This window comes from Centroberyx gerrardi, chromosome 21 (assembly GCF_048128805.1).
Source record: "Centroberyx gerrardi isolate f3 chromosome 21, fCenGer3.hap1.cur.20231027, whole genome shotgun sequence".
NCBI classification, from domain to species: domain Eukaryota; kingdom Metazoa; phylum Chordata; class Actinopteri; order Beryciformes; family Berycidae; genus Centroberyx; species Centroberyx gerrardi.
Window position 1 is genome coordinate 8,006,497 of NC_136017.1, and position 21,055 is coordinate 8,027,551.

At 43.6% G+C, this 21,055-nt stretch overlaps 2 protein-coding genes across 2 annotated transcripts in view; one reads left to right on the plus strand and one right to left on the minus strand.

Annotated features, from left to right (window-relative positions):
* The window catches only part of hemk2 (HemK methyltransferase 2, ETF1 glutamine and histone H4 lysine), a 43,977-nt gene that overhangs the window by 13,913 nt on the left and 9,009 nt on the right, over positions 1 to 21,055 (plus strand). The window contains exon 3 of the mRNA XM_071917583.2: positions 15,275 to 15,383. The gene's annotated coding sequence lies outside the window, so the exon portion shown is untranslated. The remainder of the gene's footprint in view (positions 1 to 15,274; positions 15,384 to 21,055) is intronic.
* On the minus strand, positions 11,473 to 18,128 carry LOC139926374 (stomatin-like protein 2, mitochondrial). Its single transcript, XM_071918093.2, has 10 exons — positions 18,001 to 18,128; positions 16,958 to 17,110; positions 16,686 to 16,785; positions 16,206 to 16,264; positions 15,447 to 15,548; positions 15,212 to 15,346; positions 14,326 to 14,470; positions 13,284 to 13,363; positions 13,028 to 13,156; positions 11,473 to 12,428 (listed from the first exon to the last, which is right to left on the minus strand). Exons 1-10 carry the CDS (start codon positions 18,040 to 18,042, stop codon positions 12,312 to 12,314), a joined length of 1,062 nt encoding a protein of 353 aa, XP_071774194.2. The 5' UTR covers positions 18,043 to 18,128; the 3' UTR covers positions 11,473 to 12,311.

A 21,055-nucleotide genomic window follows, 5' to 3' on the forward strand; every position in this document is an offset into this window, starting at 1 on the left:
TCTTGATCCTTCCCTCTTTGTAATCTCTCTCTTAATGGGAGGAGCTGTCGTTCACTCTAAACTGTGTGTGTGTGTGTGTGTGTGTGTGTGTGTGTGCGCGTCTGTGAGAGAAAGTGTGTGTCTCTATGAGTGTGTGAGAGAGAGTGTGTGTATGTGAGGGAGAAGAAAAGCAATCAAGTGTGTGTGTGTGTGTGTGTGTGTGTGTGTGTGTTCAGTAGCAGCGACCGGTGATGAATGTGTGAGTTCGCTAACTGCAGCTCTAAGTGCCTTTTTATGAGCTGTTAATACCTTTGCTGTCTCTCTCTCTCTCTTTCTCACTCTCTTTGTCTCTCTGTCTCTGCTGTTTCTGCTTTATGTCTGCCCCCCTGTCCCACACACACACACACACACCTCTCTCTGCTGGCTTCTTTCTTTTTCCTCCCGTTAATAATGTTCACCTCAGTGAGCACTATTTCAATGCCAAGGCCAGTCTGAGTGTGTGTGTGTGTGTGTGTGTGTGTGTGTGTAAGAGAGAGATAGAAAGTCTTGAATAAAACCAAAACAATTGGTCTCACACCTGCAGCTCCAATACAAACCTATGTAATTTATTAAGAAACTTAAAAGTTACCACAGTTTGGGGTCGATCTCTAGTCCTTTACACCCCATCACACTCCTTTTTGTGTATCCCTGTGTGTGTGTGTGTGTGTGTGTGTGTGTGTGTGTGTGGGTGGGTGGCCTGTGCGGAGAATAGAAACACAAAACTCTTTCTTCTTCTTCTTCGTCTTTTTCCCTCCCCCTCTCCCTTGTGCTTTATCCCCTCCTGTCCCTCCTGATCCTGCCGTTCAAGGTCCTAAAAAAGAGAAAACTTTACATACCTCCTTAACTATACTGCCCCGGGGCGGCGTGCATGTGTGTCTGTGTGTCATGTGGGGGGGTGAGGGGGGTTAAGGAGAGGTGAACAGAACACACACACACACACACACACACGACTTTTTTTTTTTCCTCCTAGGGCAAAGCAATTACCGACAACTGTATAATAAATTATGGGGAGTCAGACAGACAGACAGACAGACAGACAGACAGACAGACAGACAGACAGACAGAGAAGGAGATAGGAAAAGAAGAAGAAGAAGAGAAAGGACAGAGATGGTGAGTTAGACACAGACAATGAGAGAGAGAGAGAGAGGGAGAGAGAGACAGAGAGGTGTGTCTGGGAAATGCTTGGATGAGAAAACATCCGATTTTTGGGCCAATCACTGCCAGGCTTTTCAAGGATTAAAGACACACACACACACACACACACACACACGGTGGCAAGTGTCTGCTTGCAGTATGCTTTATGTGTTGAAATCCATGCAACCAAATTCCACATTCCAGTCATTGCTTTCTCCATTTCATCATGTGAACTGAACGCTCCCAACATAGAATTAGAGATGATAGAACATTTATTAGTGTATAACATCAGGTTCTCTTTCAAACCTCATTCGGTATCTCACTATGGGAAGCGCCTTCTGGCGTGACCAATCATGGAAGCTCCAATAACACCACGTCTGTCGTGAGACAGACCAGTCATCTTGAGATGCACGGGCCAGCCCGTCCCCCTTTATAAGTGCCCACGGCGCTGCACCCGTTATTCTCGCTTTCTTCCACCGTGAAGATCATACGAGCTCCTCAGCTGCCCTGACGGTCCGGATTTTTCATTTAACTGCTCTCCGATGCAGCCGTCAAGGTAGTCACCGAGCGTGGATGTCCGGTGTCGGGATTTGCATTGGACTGACTTTTTGCTACGAAAAGTTCTTTTATTCAGGTGGGGTCGTCGCGTTGTAGCGGACTTCTACCTGTTTATACTGCTCTCGGAACTAGCTAGCCATCAAGGTTTTTTAGTTCCACCACTGCTGCTAGCTGTCAATGTTTTTAGTTAGCCGTGCTTTTTTCACTGCTGCTAGCTGTCAAGGTTTTAGCTAGCCGTGGCAACCGCATCCTCTAAGGGGACCCCGAGTGGCGGCAAGAGTAAGGACGTCGAGTCCCGCCCTTGCTCAGCCGCCTGCGGTTTCACCATATTGGGGAGGGACCCCCATCCCCTCTGCATCGCATGTATGGGGGTTCAGCATGCCCAGGCATCGCTCGCGGACTCCGAGTGCTGTCAATACTGCTGCGCCATGCCGATGAGGATCCTGCAGTGTCGCCTGAGAGTGTCGGCGGCCTCAAAAGCCGACCCTTGCCTCTCCGACACCGCGGCGAAGCCCAGAGACAAGCCGGCTACGGTTAGCACTAGCTGGGCTGATATGGTGGATGACCCCGATACGGAGTTTCCCCCGCTGTTCGACCAACTCCTCGGCTCAGAGGACGAGCGTGGCAGTGGAGAGGAGGACGAGGATGATGTTAACCTGGATCTCCTCGGCGACGAGAATGAGAAGGATGATGAAGACGCCATCCATTCCCCCGCTCAGACGTCGCGGCCCGGCAGCTCTGTCGGTGGGGAGGCGCAGCCTTCCCCTGTCCCCCGTGAAGTCGACCTACACGAGGTGTGTAAGTGGGCAGCGACCAGGCTGGCTATCGACTGGCCCGCATCACTCGATGACAAGGGGGAGGAGAGGGATTTATACGACGGTAAAACTCCTGCCTTCTCGTCAGGTCTCCGCGAAACAACTTATGCCCGCCGTCCCGGCATGCATGAAGGAGATGAAGTGGTACTGGGACAAACCATTTCGACACAGAGTTCCCGTCAAGGGCTACTCTGGCCTGGATGTCGCCAACAGCAAGGTGCTGGGGCTCGCAGACCCCCCGGTAGTGGAGCAGTCGGTGGCTCATCCCACCCTCCATCCCAGCCACCAGTCCACCCTCGCCACGGTGGGTCCCGCCCTCCCGGGCAAGATGGAGCGCTTCACCGCCTCCATGTACAAAAAGGTGTACAAATCAGCAGCCCATTCGATGAAAAACCTAAACGTGATCACCCTGCTGACAGCGTACCAGGCTGAGCTTTTTCAGGACATGGGTCACCTTTTAGTCCGACTATCTGGGAGGAGATATGTGTCGTCACTGACCTCATCCTCCGTGTGTCCAGAGGTGTGGTTCAGGGCTGTGGCCGCGTCATGGGCCTGGCTGTGGTGGGGGAGAGATCGCTATGGCTGAACCTCTCCAGCCTGCCTGACCAGGATAAACAGGTCATAGTGGACTCCCCGTTCGACCCGTCACGGGCTAGGGGCTTATTTGGAGAAGCTGTTACTGCAATGCAACAGACTAGTGACCTGAGGAAGAAGCAGGGGGAGGCCTTCGACCTCTGCCTTCCCCGCAAGACGACACCTAGCCCGCCACCACCAACCGCCCATCCCGCCCACCGGAGGGGAAGAAGAGGCGGTCGACTTAGGAGCTGTGGTTAGTGGAGACAGAGGCTCAGCAGTCAGCACTCAGAGACATCCCTGCTCTGAGCCTCCCCAGGACAGACTGTCAATTTCCTCTTCCCCCCAAGAGACGGAGAAGAGAGGATCCAGACCAGTGTCCCGGTCAGCGCTGTGTAACAGCCCGTTATGTTCACCCCGTTCACAGATAGGGAAAAGCACATGTTCCCCCAGTGCTACTCAGTTCACATATCCCCCCTCAACACCCTGCGGGGACAGTTCAGAGGGAAGTGGGAAAGTGTCACATAGTGCTCACACCAAGCACTTTACATGGTTTTTCAATAAAGAAGCCGCTGACGCAGCCAGGCTCGTTCATAAAGCCGAGGGCGCAGCGAGCAGTTCAAAAAGAAAAGAAAAGAGAAAACCAAAAAGTGCAGGACAGTCTATTGCCACAAGAGAGCGCAGCTGCTCCAGGTCCTCTCACTGTCAAAGCGGAAGAATGGCGCGCATGCGCAGCTCACCCCTGGGTGTTTACAACCGTTGTCAGGGGATACAGGCTCCAGTTCGCAGCAAAACCACCATCTTTCAATGGTGTGCTGTTCTCAGAAGCCACGGGGGAAGCCGCAGAGGCTCCCCCCGTAGAGCGAAATTTCTTCTTTCTTAAGCCGAGGGGCAATTCAAATTGTGCCGGAGGAGGAGAGGAGTCTGGGTTTTTACTCCCGGTACTTTCTCGTCCCGAAAAAGGGAGGTTCATTACGTCCAATTCTGGACTTACGCTTCCTCAATTCACACCTCCGGAAATACAAATTCAGGATGCGCACACACAATTCGTTCTGTTCCGCTCGATTCGACCAGGTGACTGGTTCACATCAGTGGATCTGCAGGATGCTTATTTTCACATAAGCATATATCCAGCACACAGAAAATATCTCAGGTTCGCCTTCAAGGGCGTAGCCTACGAATATCAGACCCTACCATTCAGGCTGTCACTCGCCCCGAGAGTCTTCAGCAAGTGTGTGGAAGCAGCTCTGAATCCGATGTGAGCCACGGGCCTCAGAGTGCTGGCATATCTGGACGACTTTCTCCTCTGCGCTCCCAGCGGGGAGGAAGCAGAGAGAGACACTCAGGCGCTGTTAGGCAGGCTCTACAGCTTGGGCTTCAGTGTCAATCACGCAAAGAGCGTATTGTCTCCCACTCAGAGTATATTGGGCCTCGAAATAGACTTTTCTTTTTGGGCTTTTCTGTCACAAGTTCGGGTGGAGAAATTTCGCCAGCACCTGGCTCTGTTTCGCCGGGGAAACTCTATCTCGCTACGAGCCTGCCTCCGCCTGACAGGGCTGATGGCGTCAGCCATTTCTGTCGTTCCTCAGGGGCTGCTGAGAATGAGGAATTTCCAGCGCTGGGTATCCTCGCTGCGTCTGGATGTACGACGTCACCTCAGACATATGGTGGGGGTTTCCCTGGGATGCCTCCTGGCTCTCCGTCATTGGAGAGACCCGGAAATGTTCACTACCGGTGTCCCCTTGGGAATGGCGGAGCTGGTGCAGCTCCTTCACAGCCAGCCATGGCCGCTGCCGTTACGCGAAGACTTGGTGTCACAGGTGCACGGACAGATTTTTCACCCACACCCAAATGACTGGCTCTCGGGTGAGTCGGGTCTCCCGTTGAGGGTGATTGAGGCTATTCAAAGCGCGAGGGCACCATCTACGCGATCATTATATGATAAACTTACACGCATAACCAACACTGCTGCCAAGATAATAGGTCTTCCCACTCCCAACCTCTCAGAGCTCAACTGTAAGGCCATCACACGCATTGCAAATACAATAGCACAGGACATCACACACCCACTCAATCGCCACTTCACTGTACTGCCCTCTAGGCGCAGGTACAGGACCCTGAGGTGCAGAAGGGCTCGCTTTGGCAAAAGCCTGATACCCGCAGCCATAGCAGCCCTAAACAGGGTGACTCGTTGAGGGAACTATGAGTCTTGTCTTTTTATGTTGTTTTTGCCCGCCACTACTATGTGCTGCTGTGTTATACCTTACGTATTGTTGCTGCCTGGTATTGTTGTGTGATGATGTGTGGAAGGTGTATTGTTGGTTTCTCCTTGTAATGCACAGTTACTGTCTACTGTTGTTGTGTGATGATGTGTGTAAAGTGTATTGTTGGTTCTCCTTATGATGTACAGTTTGTGGAAAAGAATTTCCCCTCGGGGACAATAAAACTAACTAACTAAGTGGCGCGTATTTGAGAGATGGTGTGAGGCTAGAGCCATCTTTTCGTTCCAGAGTTCTGTCCCGGATGTATTATGCTTTCTGCAGCATTTACTGGACAATGGTAAAGCTTTTTCCACCATTAAGGTCGATTTGACTGCAATTTCAGCCTGCCATGTGGGTTTTGGGAATGCGCTGGTCGGACAGCATTCTCTGATAAAGAGGTTTATGAAGGGAGCCCGCCGGCTGTGGCCCGCGCGCAAACCTTTAGTTCCGTCATGGGACTTGCCAACTGTTTTGGAGGCGCTCTCAGGGTTGCCTTTCGAGCCCTTGGATTGTGCTGATTTAAAGTTGCTTTCTCTAAAAACTATCCTTTTGCTGGCTCTGACGTCAGCCAAACAGATAAGTGAAATACATGCGCTATCTGTGCACGCATCCTGCTTGCAGTTCTCCCCGGACTATGGGAAGGTAATGCTGCGCCCTAACCCGGCTTTCGTGCCTAAGGTTAGCGATTCTGCCTACAGCTGCCCCACGCTGGTGCTGCTTGCTTTTCACCCACCGCCTTTTGCGGAGGAGAGTGACAAGCAGCTTAATTCACTCTGTCCTGTGAGAGCTTTACGCATCTATGTGGACAGGACTAAGGGACTTAGAAAGAGTAACCAGCTCTTTGTATCCTGGGCGCCCTCTCACAGAGGGAGGGCTCTGACTCGCCAGCGCCTGTCACACTGGGTGGTAGAGGCTATAATTCTGGCTTATGAGAGTCGTGGACTGCAGCCCCCGGAGAACCTACGGGCTCACTCCACCAGGAGTATGGCCACCTCATGGGCCCTGTTCAGGGGCATTTCTGTGATGGACATCTGTGCCGCTGCTAGTTGGGCATCCCCACACACATTCATTCGGTTTTACCACCTGGACGTGACAGAGTCTTCACTGGCTCACTCAGTCCTGAGTGTGGGTTCATGTTAATTGTGTGCTAGCCCATGGGGAGGGCTTGTGGTGTCGACCCATCTCGGGTCGAGGTCTTATGGGCTTCGGAGCATGCAATTTGGGAGTGGGCCACATCTCCCATAGTGAGATACCGAATGAGGTTTGAAAGAGTACTTTAAGTTACCAGGGTAACCCCGGTTCTCTGATAACCGAGTGAGGTATCTCACAACACTGCCCTGCTTGCATATATAGGGTACGTGGAAGAAATACGCTTGAGAATAACGGGTGCAGCGCCGCGGGCGCTTACGAAGGGGGACGGGCTGGCCCGTGCATCTCAAGATGATTGGTCTGTCTCACGACAGACATGATGTTATTGGAGCTTCCATGATTGGTCACGCTTCCCATAGTGAGATACCTCACTCGGTTATCAGAGAACCGGGGTTACCCTGGTAACCTAAAGCTTTGTTCTAGCCATTACAATTCTATGGCAGCGACCAAGTAACCTACAAACCCAGAGGCCTGCTGATGGAGGAGTTTTGAGGTCCAATGCCAGTGTTGATAATAAGTGAAGAAAAGTGGCAGTAACCAGTTCACCTGCTGCTACAAATTTCCGTCTGTGAATATGTGATGACATTTCCTTTGAAATCTGTCTCTCTCAGAGGAAAGGATCAAAGTTTTTTCCCTTATAAGGAAGAATTTGGACCGCTCTGATAAAACCTTTGGTGACCCTCATGCAAAAAATACTTTTCCATTGTAATTGAAGGCTTTCAACAAACAAACCAAACCAAAACCAAAGTCAAGTCATGTAAAGTCATGTAAAAAAACACTGAATGGCCCCACCCCTGACCAGAATGTCCTGACAGCATGGTTTGGATCAAAGTAATACAATGGGAAAATGAGACATTCCTGCACCAGTTTGTACCAACAGCCTAACAGGTCTACCTCATAATGCTGTTGAAATCACCTATGATAGTATGGGAGGATGAGAATGTTTCTGTTATTACCCTCATTTAGCAACATTAACAAATCCATCTTGCTCTGAACTTGATGAATGTTTAAAAAATCTGTCTGGTGAGTGTTTTTGCAAAACAGAGAGCCCATAATGTGTTCATCTTGTAAAATGATTCTGTCACAAGCCAATAAGAAATATTACAATGTCTACTAACACATGTGCACCTCTTAGAAATGTTTTGATTTTAGAACTGTAGGCTGTATATAAATTGTAGGTTATACAGTGTTTTGCACAAAAAGACAAGGCTGTAGCATTCCTCACTGTCATGATGCATCAAATATCATTCTTCTCTTTATATAGTCATTGGATGAGTCATTCCTGGTATGCGGTGCCTTTTGAACCTCTTATCCTTTGGGAAACAAAGTACAGATTCAACCTTTAAAAAAAACATTTTCCCATGCATTGCGCTGGTGAGAGTGCTAGCCAAATGCCCAACAGCAGCAGTTTATTACACTTTAATTGAGGATGTGGTAAAAAATAAAAATCAAAGAAGCAGTGTAATATGATTGTAGTCATACACTTTTTACCACCATACTTGCTGTGATTTACTGGAATCATGCACTTTTTGAAATAGCCAGCAGGCTTATCTGTGACAAAGATTAACTTTCTGAAGACGCTTCATTGGGAAAAAAAAAACCCAGCACACCACCTTACACTCGCTTAGAGACATTATATTACATTATATTGTTACATGCCTGAGTGCAGGTTGAGTGAGACACACTTCACACAACATTTACAGGAATCATGGCTGTTGGAGTCACATTTCTTTGTGAATTTGTTGGCTTGCATCATCTGTTTGGTCAGGTACATTGCCTAACAACTCAAAAATTAATTAAACTACAGACATATACTGTACTGTATATATAGACTTCTTCTAAGATATCAAGTATCACTTTCTGTATTACATTCTTTATTAAAATAATAATTATAAACTCATGGTTATTATGTGAAACGTGTGCTACCTGTGGAACCCCACTTGGACCCTGTTTCCTTTTACAATGACAGTAGATTATGTAGCCTGGTTCCAGACTCCTGAATCGCATCTCGTCTTCAGATTTTGCCAAGCGATTCAGAGAGTCTGGTGTTGCTCTAGTCAACGTCTTGTTCTCACTCAGAGAAACAATCGAGCCAATCAATGCCTTTGTGAGCGGGACTAAAGTTTTCATTGACGTTTCGGCAGAATAGATTTGTTGAAAGTCATTCTTGGTGAAGTTAGTAAATATGCCTAGCATTAGTGTGACTGAAAATAACGTCAGAGCGGCCAGGTATGTCAGTCACTAGTAATTGGTTCAGGGAAAATCAACCCCCCCACAAAGAAAGGGGCTAACGAGGAGGAAATCTCAGCCTGAATAATGGAGTGGTAAAGAAATGGCCATTCAGTCTGAATATCAGGCTAGGAAATTACAATAAAATACAACAAAATGATTTAATTCCCTTGAACATGGTGTCACACAGGAGCAGGCTACTTTTCTTAAAAGAGAATTAATACAACTAACAGAATGGAAGGTGATTTCAAGGGCACACAAAAATCTTAAATTAGACTTCTAATTAGTGATATTAATGCAATTATCACTAAAAGTTTTATGTTAAAGATTTTAAAAAAGACTACATAACTAAGAAGCAATTATGTATATTTTCTTCAGCTATGAAAAATGTAGACTATTACTTGAAGCACACAGAGCTGTCAGAAAATGTAAATTTCTGTTTAAATATGTTTAAATGTGGCTTTTTTTTAGGTCAACATTGCTTTATATTACAATTAATTCTACTTCTTTATTATTTATAGATTTGTATTTACATGCCCAACTAGTTACTAAATGTTTTGTGCACACAGCAGTCGTGTTTGTGGTCATAACCGGCTTATGCTACTGCTGTGAATCTCACAACAAGTTGTACAGGGTTGGCAGGTCTGTTACAGTTGTAATATTTATGGTAAAGGATTCAATCAGTTGACATATGAAGGCCCATATAAGAATCCACACAGCAGTGAAACCAAATAGCTGCACAGTTTGTGTTAAAGTGTTCCATGAATCATAGAAAATTGCCAAGCATTCCCTCATAACAGAGGGAAACCAGACAATTGCAATAATTATAACAAGATGTTAAGGGTTAAATTCTGGGGAGACACCAGACAGTTGCAGCGTTTCCTTTAAAGGATTTATTCAGAACCACTCCATTTTTGAAAGAATGTCGTATTCGGGTTTACACACACTAAAGAAATCAATGCAGATTCTGTCGTTGATTCCGAAAGACAAATTTTCTTTACTATTTTCCGTGTTCTCAAAGCCACTCTGCTCTTCCTTGTTCCTGTGACATTTTGGGTGTGAGTCTCAAAGAGCCGACCATAAGCACCGTAACACTGAAGTCAAGCCTTGTATTCAGCTCCACTAGTCAGATTATGCTACAGAAAACGCAGCGCTAATTCCCAGTGAGCTAAACAGCATAAGCATTTAGCCAACATGTAGTGAACTTATTTACCAACTCACATTAAGTCATGTAGGTGCCTCAATATCACAGCAACATAATTGTTTTCTCAAATCTGCCATATTGCACCAACCCTACAAATTAATTGTTCTATATTTCATCTTTGCAAATTTCTCAATGACTGTGTTGATAAAGGCTATAAGAGTGAATTAGCAATGGAAAATATTCGATGATTGTTCATAATGTTTATTTACCTTATAAGTAATTTTTACCAATATTACTATATTCCAAGGGATTCTCTATATTGTTGGCGATGGGTGCCAGGCACCCACAGCACCCATTAAATATTAGCTTATGATCCTGGCTCAGCTGGTTTAGCCCAAGATGGCAGGAAAAACAGTGAATTATGGTCCACTGCACGGTTTTGAAACATTGGACATAATTCAAACAATGAAACATTAAACCCCCAAAAGGATCAAATGTACAGCTGAATTTTAAAAATTAGAACATTAGCGTTTGGATTTGCATTAGTGCATGTTGGGCGAGGCCACCAAAATCAAATATCCCAAATACTCTATCAAGTTTTTTTTCTCAACAGTTGGCTTCCAAAACACTCCTTTCCTGGCCCCTGTTCACACAGCCAAGATCACATATAACATTGTTGCTCTGGTCACAGAAGAAATTTCAGAGTTAAGTGAGATCTTGTGAAGCTTAATTCAATTCACCCGTGTCCCTGTTTGTCATCTTGACTCTTCTCTCTTTCTATTTTTGGGTGAGATGCGTCCCTTGACTTAAGATAAGTCCCTTGTTTTGTCTTGCTTTCACACTGTGTTTTTCCTCTCGTTTCAATATATATAATTTTATCTGGAAATAAACTCAACTACATGACGATTCACACAGTGGAGAAACCATACTGTTGCAATGTTTGGAACCAACTTTGTTCTTATTGCTCTCTGAGGCTCTATGTGTAGAGAAAACAAACAACACAGCACAGAACTCTGTGTGCTGTAAACATTTCTATTGTAGAGTTGAGTCTTTTTTTTCAGCTAAGAAAAAAATTGAATTCAATAAGTTAAACTATTGAATGACTCTTGCCCGTCTGGAAAGCCATCACCTGATGAAGCATGAATATTCTAGGGATACAGGAATCATTTTAATTGCTACTGTCTGGGCGCTCTTGTTTTGTCCAAAAAAAAAAAAAAGTAAATAAAAAAGGCTGTAACGGTAGGTGCTTGAAGTTGTAGTTTACAGAAGACAGCAATCAAACACTTTGATCTCATAACATGTGGTAGTTTTGACCACAATGGCCCCAGTCCACTGACTACTACAACATTGTTCTGTTTTGTGTGATTTTTGAGCCAGGTTTTATTCTGATAATTGGACTTAATGGGCAAGAGTCATGCAGATTCTGCTTCTTTCTTTCTTTGAATCCCTCTGCTTCAACCACTTGTGTTTTATGGTGCTGCAGTCTAGTTTAGCAGATGTGGTAAATCTACTTCACTACAGCTCCTCTGTAATAACCCAACTAATACTGGGTGGCCAAAAAAAACGGACCCATAAGCATAACAGACCCAACTCGCCTTTTACAACCAATTTATTTTTCTCTTTTTCTTACAATGTGGCTATCTTTCCCTCAGCCAGTCATTTTTCCATTTCCCAGTCAACACCCAAAATACGTCATTAGTTTGCAGTATCTTGCTTCATCCCATCTTCCTAAAACAACAGGTTCTCCATACACACAACTTACACAACAAGTGGTTTGAGATTCAGTTGAACCATATTCCAAACCATATCTCTGGTCACTTCAGTTTTAAAGGGTCTTATGTAAAATAGAAAAATACAAAATAAACAGGAATAACTGCTCTTGAAGTTCTATTCAATCATGATCTTTTTTCACCAGCCAGATGTGAATCATCTTTGAAATGTGACTCATGTAAAACATATGTGGACCTGAAAACATGTTTCGTCACATCGGTATGTAATTTCACTCAGAGACGTCCATTCAAATCGGGAGAGGCAATTCAGAAGCTGTAGATCTCCTGATTTGTCTATGTGTAACTCTAACACCATATCACGCCATATTTGTGGAGCAATTATGACTCACCACGGATGTGATTACTCATAACAGTGAATTTAGGTCAGGTCCAACACCTGACCAACATAAAAAAAAACCGGCATGAATAGTACAGTTCCTCTCTTGAAGATGTTGTTCCCAGCCCTCCAAGGCTAGGCATCCCCTCTGTTTATAGAGTGCTATTTCTTCCTGTTCTTCTGTCTCAAGATCCTGTGCCCTGCAGTAGATAAAGCGTGTCCTTTGCACCAGACGGAGCTCACACAGCGCTGCCGTTGTACCTCGTGATTTTGGAAAACTGCTTCTTCTGTTTTCTGTGTCTTATTACAGTTCAGTGTCCTCAGCTATTGGGTTAACGTTGATTGGGCTTCAAGCTCTTCGTTCTTTTCCTCCTCCGACTCCGTCTTCACGCTCTCAACTCTCGGCCTGGGCTTGGCCAACGCGCTGTAAATAGTCATGGCCTGAGGGCAGGAGAACAGGATAGGAACTGTTACCATTGTAGATCAAGAGGAGGAAAGCCGCAGAGATATGCAGCAGTAGTTAACTGTATTGAAAGAAGCTTTTGTATGGAGATAACATTTCCATCACACCATCTTTGGTTCAATGTGCACATAAAACAACTGTAGGATTAATCATTTCAGTAACTTGAGCCTAAGAGCTGAAGCACTTGTAGGTTGTGTGATTATTTTCTTCATAAACTAGTAAAAATAATTCCATAAGCTGTATATACAGTATGTTACCTAGGTTATCTGAGTGCAACCAGCTTCATTACTAGCTTACAAATTCAGAAATGATTTCATAACACCTAATTCTAACTGTAAAGAGAAAATGCAATATATATGATTTCTCAAACACACAAAAACACAAATTTACAGATGCTAGTTGCAGTTTTTCTCTGACTGTACTGAAACCATACCAAACCATGACCCCAATACCGAGACATGTGCTATGACGTACCCTGACATTTGTGAACCGTTCCATCCCTAAAATAGATCCCAAAGCACAGGGAGATGGGCTGATTGGCAGGCATGCATATACACATGCAGATAAACACACGTACCTGTGTGACCATTCCGGTAACGTCCCCAGTGTTGGAGGGCAGCAGGACGGTGTTGGACTCTTTGGCAAGGTTGGAGAAAGCAGAGACGTACTGTTCGGCAACACTCAGCGAGGCCGCTGCGTTTCCATTCTGTCCACAACACAGTCAAAATGTCCTTGTTATTGTGAATACTCTGGATAACATTTCCAGATAACACAGGGCTTATGATAATATTGTAATTCTATAATAATAAATGAAGCCATAAAATCTGTTTCACCTGTTCGGCCAGAGCATCTGACAGCAGACGAATGGCCTTGGCTTTGGCTTCTGCTTTGGCCAAGACAGCTTGGGCCTCACCTAGAGGGAACACAGCCAGGCCAGGATCACCAGGGTTTTCCAATATTTATTATATTATAAATTAACAGCCACACAAGTACATTTTTATTTTAGATTCATTTCAGAAGCTATATTCTCTATTCTTTTTTTGTCAGCACAGACAGAGCTCAACTGGAAGGAGCATTGACTGTTTGTACCATCACATGTTGCATCATAGGCGTAATGAATTACGGTTGTTGTAGTTGACTAACATGCATTCAGTGCATGACAGTATTAAATCTCTGTACTTTCAGACTGAACACAGGGGGAAAAACTTTGAGGTGGCATGCAAAGTCAAAGGAAGGAAGCAAACAGAGCGAAATGGACACAGCTTTGCTTTAGGTGGAATGAAATTAGCATGAACTGAAGCGAAGCAGCGTTTGCATGAGTTGACATTTTTCAGCTTGAGCAAGAAATACCTAATGCAGTAGAGCAAAAGCCAATCAGCTTCAAGCAGGACTTGTGTGAAGTGGTGTGATCAAATGTGCTTGCATGTCGTCACACTAATTGCTTATTTTTCAAGTCAATTCAACAAGCTTGTGCAATTAAGTGAAGCCCCTTAAGGACACCTTTTGCCTCTCTTCCCGTCTGAACGTACAATTAAGAGACTCAGAGTTGAGTTGTGACAAAAATGTATGTTATGTATTACTGCAATCAATAACCATGTATGATTGTTTGCATGTTTCATGTTTGAGCAATGGGATCCTCGTGATGAATTCTGCACAGTCTGCAGACACATCATTAAATGCTTTGTGAATTAAGTGTAATCCCATTGTAGTGTAATCCCAGAGTGCATCAGAAACACGGATCTGGGAGAGCATAAGTGGACAAGACCTTCAATCAGATATATGATCATCTGAACATATGAATCGGGCGTACAATTGAGTCAAATTCAAAATCATTCTTTCTGTACATCATGTGCTTCTGAAAAACAATGCACCTACCGGTTGCTTTGTTAATCTGCTCGGCCTTCTCTCCCTCGGAGGCCAGGATTTGAGCTTGCTTGCGGCCCTCAGCGACATTGATGGCCGATTCCCTCGTGCCTTCAGACTCCAACACCGTGGCTCTCTTCCTGCGCTCCGCCTCCACCTACAGAGTCGATAAAGAGCAAACACACTGACAAAGCTTTCCCCGTGTGATAAACTACAACCTCTAGTTCATTGAGAACATCATTGGCAATGCAGTGAATGTCTGAGTAGCGTTAATCTTTTCAGGAAATCCCACACTTTTGAGTTTGAGCCAATTTAACAAATCATCAGCTGGGTGGGCAGTTGCTGTTATGGAAAGCCTGGGTTCAAGCCCTCGTGTCAGCTAGCATTCGCCCTGCTGAAGTGTTTTTTAGCAAGACTCTGAATCCCTACCAGCTCCAGGGACAGGTGTTCTGTAGCTGACCCTGACCTCTGACCTCTCTATAGAGGGGGGAAGCCAAAGACACAATTCCCCTCCAGGGATAAAAAAAAAAAATGCTAAAACACTTGTAGGTTGTGTGCTATTATTTTCATAAACTGGTGAAATTGTTACGTAAAGTGATCTTTCTGTTTGAATTTACCGTTATATATCACTGAAAATACAAATTCTGCAAGCGGTATAAATAGTACTTAGGTTAGCTGAAAACAAGATTGTAGCCAAAACAACAGCGATTACTCCTGAACCATACGGACCATATGGGAACTTGTACTGCAAGAATAAAAAAATTGGGGAGACTGTGACTGTTACAGAGAAAGTATTGTGGCTATTGAAGTTCTGACCGTGATCTTGATTCTACGTGACTTTTTCCAACAGAGGACTGAGGGGACAATCACAAACACAAAGTTGGCATATGTATCTTACCTGCATCTGCATTGATTCTTTAACACGAGGTGGAACTTGTATATCTTTGATTTCATAACGCAGGCAGCGGATTCCCCAATCGTCTGAAGCCTGGTTGATGGAGTGGACTATGTTGGAATTAAGAGACTCCCTTTCCTTGGAAACCAGAGAGGTGCAGGACAGCAGGTTTAAGGTACTTGTCATTATTACGTATATTGCAATGAGATACACATTAAGCAGCACAGTTGTTTCTTACCCTGAAGACTTTATCCAGCGTGAGTTTGCCCAGTTCTGAACGCATTGTGGTCTGTGCCAGCTGTGTCACGGCATATTCTGGATCCTCAACACCGTAACTAGCCTGGAGAGAGACACAGCTGTTACATTAACTGCATTACATCAAATTATTACACAGCTTTGTTGAATACTCAATTCTGATTGGCCCATGAACGCATTGTGAGGTCTGTTATTTCTGAGTATCAGACCGCTGTTTCACATTTATTCATTTCAGTCCGCAGTCAAGAAGTCTGGTCAATTTTATTGATTTCTACTCAAATTAACTGGCGCCACCTTGTGGCAAAAAGAGGTTACTGCAGACAAAAACTCAGCTAACCGAGGTTAATAATAGAGGATTTTTCCAATATTATTCCTAATATATTCAAAGAGCACAAAACTTTGCTGGTTAAAGGATGAACAGCAATCTTATCGGATTTGTTTAGGTTTCTATGGCTGCAGTCCTGCTGAACTATTTTTTGGCGCAACCTTCAAATTTAGCTTGTAATAAAATAATTTAAATAATTATTGCGTGTCAAATGATGAATGTCTTTGGTAAGTAGCCATGTAATAAGCAGGATAATGTACAGCAAGTCAGACATTATTGTAAAATAAGCCGTGACAGTGTTTCAAGATCTCGATGCGAAGCAGATAATGACTCTACATCATCCCTTATATAACTGATGGGAGAATAGAGAGCATAGTACATTCAGAATTTTAAGCAGTTATCATTCTTACCACATACCTTAAAAGGATCCAAGATCCTTAGATAAAGGACTCCATCAATCTGTAGTGTCACGTTATCTGTGTAAAGCACAAACAAACATCAGTCGGTCCAGCCATGAGAATCATTCATTCAACCTTTATTGAAACAGAGCAAGATACTGAGAAAATGTAATGTACTAGTGCTTTCTGTGTACAGGGGAAATAGAAGAGCATGTTGATATGGAAATGTATAAAATGCATAATCATAAGTGACTGTTCAATTCATTACTTTAATATTCATGAACATAAAACTTTAATGTTATGTTATTGTTATAGGTTGTCCTATCTGACCTTTTACTTATAAAACAGTAACATTTTAGAGAATGCAATCACCTATGTTTTTTAAATATTGACCAATGAATATTAAGTATTTCCCCCCCAAAATAGATACATAATATTTTACTTTCACACCATTCACTTATATATTCCAACAGAGATATGTAATGGAAGAAACACTCACCTAGAGATACTGCGGACTGTTCGGGGACATCAATAACAATCTCTTTAAGGCTTTGCACGTAACGAATTCGGTCCAGAATGGGAATGAGGAAGTTCAATCCCTACAAGAAGTGAAAGGGCGAAAAGGGTTAAAAGGGATGTAAACATGTATAACTGAACGTGAAGGAGGGTGTTGCTCCATCATTCTATATCTTTATATTGATAAATAGATATGTAGATACTGAGACAGAGTAGCCAATTCCTATCCAAACTTGTTAGGACAAAAGGCGTTACCGGTTCTAAGATCCGGTGAAAGCGACCCATCCTCTGCACCACCCAGGCTTCCTGTTGTGGCACAAACAGAACCACAGTGTTCATGGGTAAGCTGGAGGCCCATCGCTGCTGGGCGGGAGTCACCCACAACCTGGGCACCGTCCGCTGGGGATTCTACACAGACAAGAAAACAAACAATATGTCAGTCAGTATATAGGTTACATATCAGTATATAGGACGCAGCACAGTGGCTCGTTGGTTAGCACTGTCGCCTCACAGCAAGAAACACCTAGGTTCAATCCCCAGCCCTGTCTGTGTGGAGTTTGTATGTCCAAACACATGCAAGTCGGGTGGATTGGAGACTCTAAATTGCCCACAGGTATAAATGTAAGTGACTGTCTATCTGCAGTAGACTGGTGACCTGTCCAGGGTGTCTCCAGCAATGCATGCTGGGATAGGCGCCAGCCCTGAATTGGTTTAAGCATGTAGGGGAAATGAATTCATTTGTTAACATTTCATAAGAGTATCATTGAAAAACGTATGCGTTATGATTACCACACGTGAATAGGTATGACATATCAAAAGGACCATCAATGTCGACAGCCATGCATATATGGATATCCGATATTATCACAAATATAAAATGACCGAGGTATATCATGAGGTAATTGTAGGTGGTAGCCTATATCAATTCTGTGGTATGAATAAAACGCATGCATTGAAACCAGAAAGTAAAGGCCAGCTTGACAGCAATAATGTTAGCTACATTGTCTTTTTACCTCGTGTAAATTTACTTGGTAATGTTTGAAATAAATAGCTATTGATACAAATATAAGGCTTAAGGCTTATGTCGCGGACGCGACGAACGCATGATAACCATACTAATGCTAATGGATGGAAACCAGGGAAACTTCTCCCTGAGTGACAAGTGCTACCAACTAAGCTAGCTAGCTAGCATAAGTAACATGCAAATTAGCAAGTATATGCTAGCTAGCCGGCTAGCGTTCTACTAGCTCAGAAAGCCTGTGTTGGTGCCAATAGTGCCTGACGTAAAAACACTTTACCTTCAAAAGGGCACCGCCGGCCCGACACAATGTTCGTAACATACTTTAAATGTTTAAAATATATCTAATTTTGAAGGTTGAACATAATCCCAGAACCAATGGGTTATGGCTTCTACCTTCTTCTTCTTCTTCTTTGGATTTATTGACGGTTGGCAAACAATTTACGGATGCAGTACCGCCGCCCACTGATCTGGAGTGTGAACTGAGGATTTACAATATTATAATACAAAGGATAGAAAGGGGGGTTGGGGTGGGGGGCTATTATCATATGCATATTATCATAAAACATAAGGTAAGATACTACTCAAATCAGCTCCATTGATTAAAAAAAATAACGGCACTTGTCCCCTGAATCGACTATTACTAATCTAGATGTTAATGATTCTCTCTCGTCTTCTGCCTCTTTTCTCTTCCTCTTTTTCACAATGTCGTTAGCCATCAAACGGTTTAGGACAGAGATAACTCCTAATGAAAAATCACTATAATATTCTTCTAATATTCCTTACAGGGACTTATAGTGTAGGTGCAGTAGTGAGTTAATAATAACCTTATTATTTTGTAATAAGGTATTTTATGTATTTTTTATTTTTTAATTCTATTAAATTCCTAGAATATTCATACAGGATATTATATATAGGTTATAATTTCCTTCTAAAAATTCTAATATGGTTAGGGTTAGTTATGGTAGTAATGGATGGCTTTGAGGAGTCACGGAGGGATTTTAAAGACGCACAAAAAGTATGAAGTTTGCACTTTCTGTGATAATTATTAATAAATTAATCAATAAATTTTTGTACTGTTACTTTTTTTATTATTATTGTTTTTCTCTTTTGGCTTTTGGTTAATGCTAGAGCCATGAAACTTTGCACCATGGTCTAGTATGGCTTCAATGAGACCCACAAGAAATATGACCCCCATCGGCCTGATGGTGGCGCTATAATGAACCCAGCCATCGCTGCTAGCGGCTATATTTAATTAGTTATATTTATTTATTATTGAGTGTTAAAAAAATAGTTAAGGTACATAGGCGACTCTTTATTATTGGGGAGACAATCCCTAGAGGATTATATCCATTCATTTTGGAGTGTTTAGGAGTAATAATAATATAATTAACTTTAGATTAGCACAGAAGGAAAAAATTTATTATTTGGCGAAATAAAAATAGTTGGGACATACAACCAATATAATTGGGAAGATTAACCCTGGAGTCTTATTGTGTGATTATTGAATGGCTTTTTATTACATTTGACTTAATGGGGCCTTCGAGGATTGGGGAATTTCGGGGATATACCCTTGCTGTCGGCCCCGACAGCATCCTAGTTTGTTTGATATGATTTCATGGTGTTTATGACAGTGAGGCAAAGACAAAAGCATGAGGCAGCAAAAAAAAATCAAAACATTATAATTCAATGATTCAAATTAAAAAGATACATTTCTCTAAATCAGGGAAACAAGATGTGACTTTAATCTTATATCATTTGGCTGTCAGACACAAACACAGTACGCACAACGCATGACACACTAAATACACAGAGAGAAAGCACGCAACATACACTCATCCATTTAGATTTAGGGCAATGTGGTTTGCTGTTTGTCACTGAAAAAATAGAAAAGATAACAGAATAAAGTAATTAGAGAAAGTGATAAGTGACAATGGCTGACTTAAAATTCCAAAACCTGAAAAACGACCGAGCTCACAGATTCATTTCACCCTGTCTGCAGTATCTTGACCTTAGAGCTGCAGTATTCTGAGGGTTAAGATGTATTTGATGGCTTTCCTAAACCAGGAGTACAACAGGGCATCGATCAGCGGGTTCACACAGGAGTTGATCAGCACGATCCAAGACAGCAGGCCAAAGTAGGATAAGATGTTGGTGTCCTGACCTGCAGGAGAGGGATAGAAATACGGACAGAAGACATGGCGTGCGACTGAGACACGGCAACCACAAACACCCTCGTATAGAGGACCATCATGACGATGCAGGGTCTGACGCCGGTGAAGAAGAGGTCGACTGTTCCTGAGATGTGGCTGATGACGACCATGCTCTCACCACGGCAGGAGCTGAACCTGTCCGGCTGCTTTAAAAGTGTCCCATTAGAATGAATCTGTTGTAGATAACAGAACCGGGCCAACAGAGACAGATAAGGATTTTAACTCTAGTTTGGTTGATCTTAGAAGAGTAGAGCAGCAGGTCACAGCAGCCACATAGCGGTCTACCAATATAGTTATTGTTGCCCATGGAGGCAGAAAGCAGGCAGGAGAACACATAAGGGGTCAAGTTCAAGTTTATTTATATAGCTCTTTATCACATGCGTTAAAGGACTGTACAGAGAATGAGCCTAACTAGAACTATCTATAATAATAATCAACTTTATTTGTACAGCACCTTAACAGTGTTACAAAGTGCTTCACAAAGCAAGTACAAAATACAGCAGTAAGACAAAATAATAAGACATAACAGCCATGTTTTGATTTGATTTTTCAAAGACATATAGAAAAAAGTATGTATGTTATTTATGACTCTGACCATAATCTGGAGCCGGGGCACAGTGGGATTTGACACCGAGATCCTCTGCCAAAATGCCTTTGGCCCCCTCCGTAACAGTAGCCTCCTCTGCCACAGCCGCAGAAGAAACCAAGTCACCTCCATCCTGAGCAGAGGGAACCTCCACATTTTCAGCCAGGGCTGTTGGGATGGGCTGGCGAACGGCTGGTAACCAGGCATTCAGGGTGGGCTGGGAGGGCTGGGAGGGCCGGGGGGTACGGGGGGGGGTACAGGAAGACACCTCAGTGAACAAGGTCTCCCAAAGTGCCGATGTGGTGTCAGATACATACTCCAGCATATCCTGCATGGTCATAGACTCATTTTCCAACGTCCACAGTGCATTCTCAAAATTGAGAAGCACTGTGGCCTTATAGGAATTACTATTGAATTGTAGAAAATAGACCCGCTTCACTTTACAGGTCCGGTACCATGTAAATACATATGAACGCAAATATGTTGTTGTATAATTATTAGCCACGTTACTGTGTAATAGTTTTTTTTCTTAACGT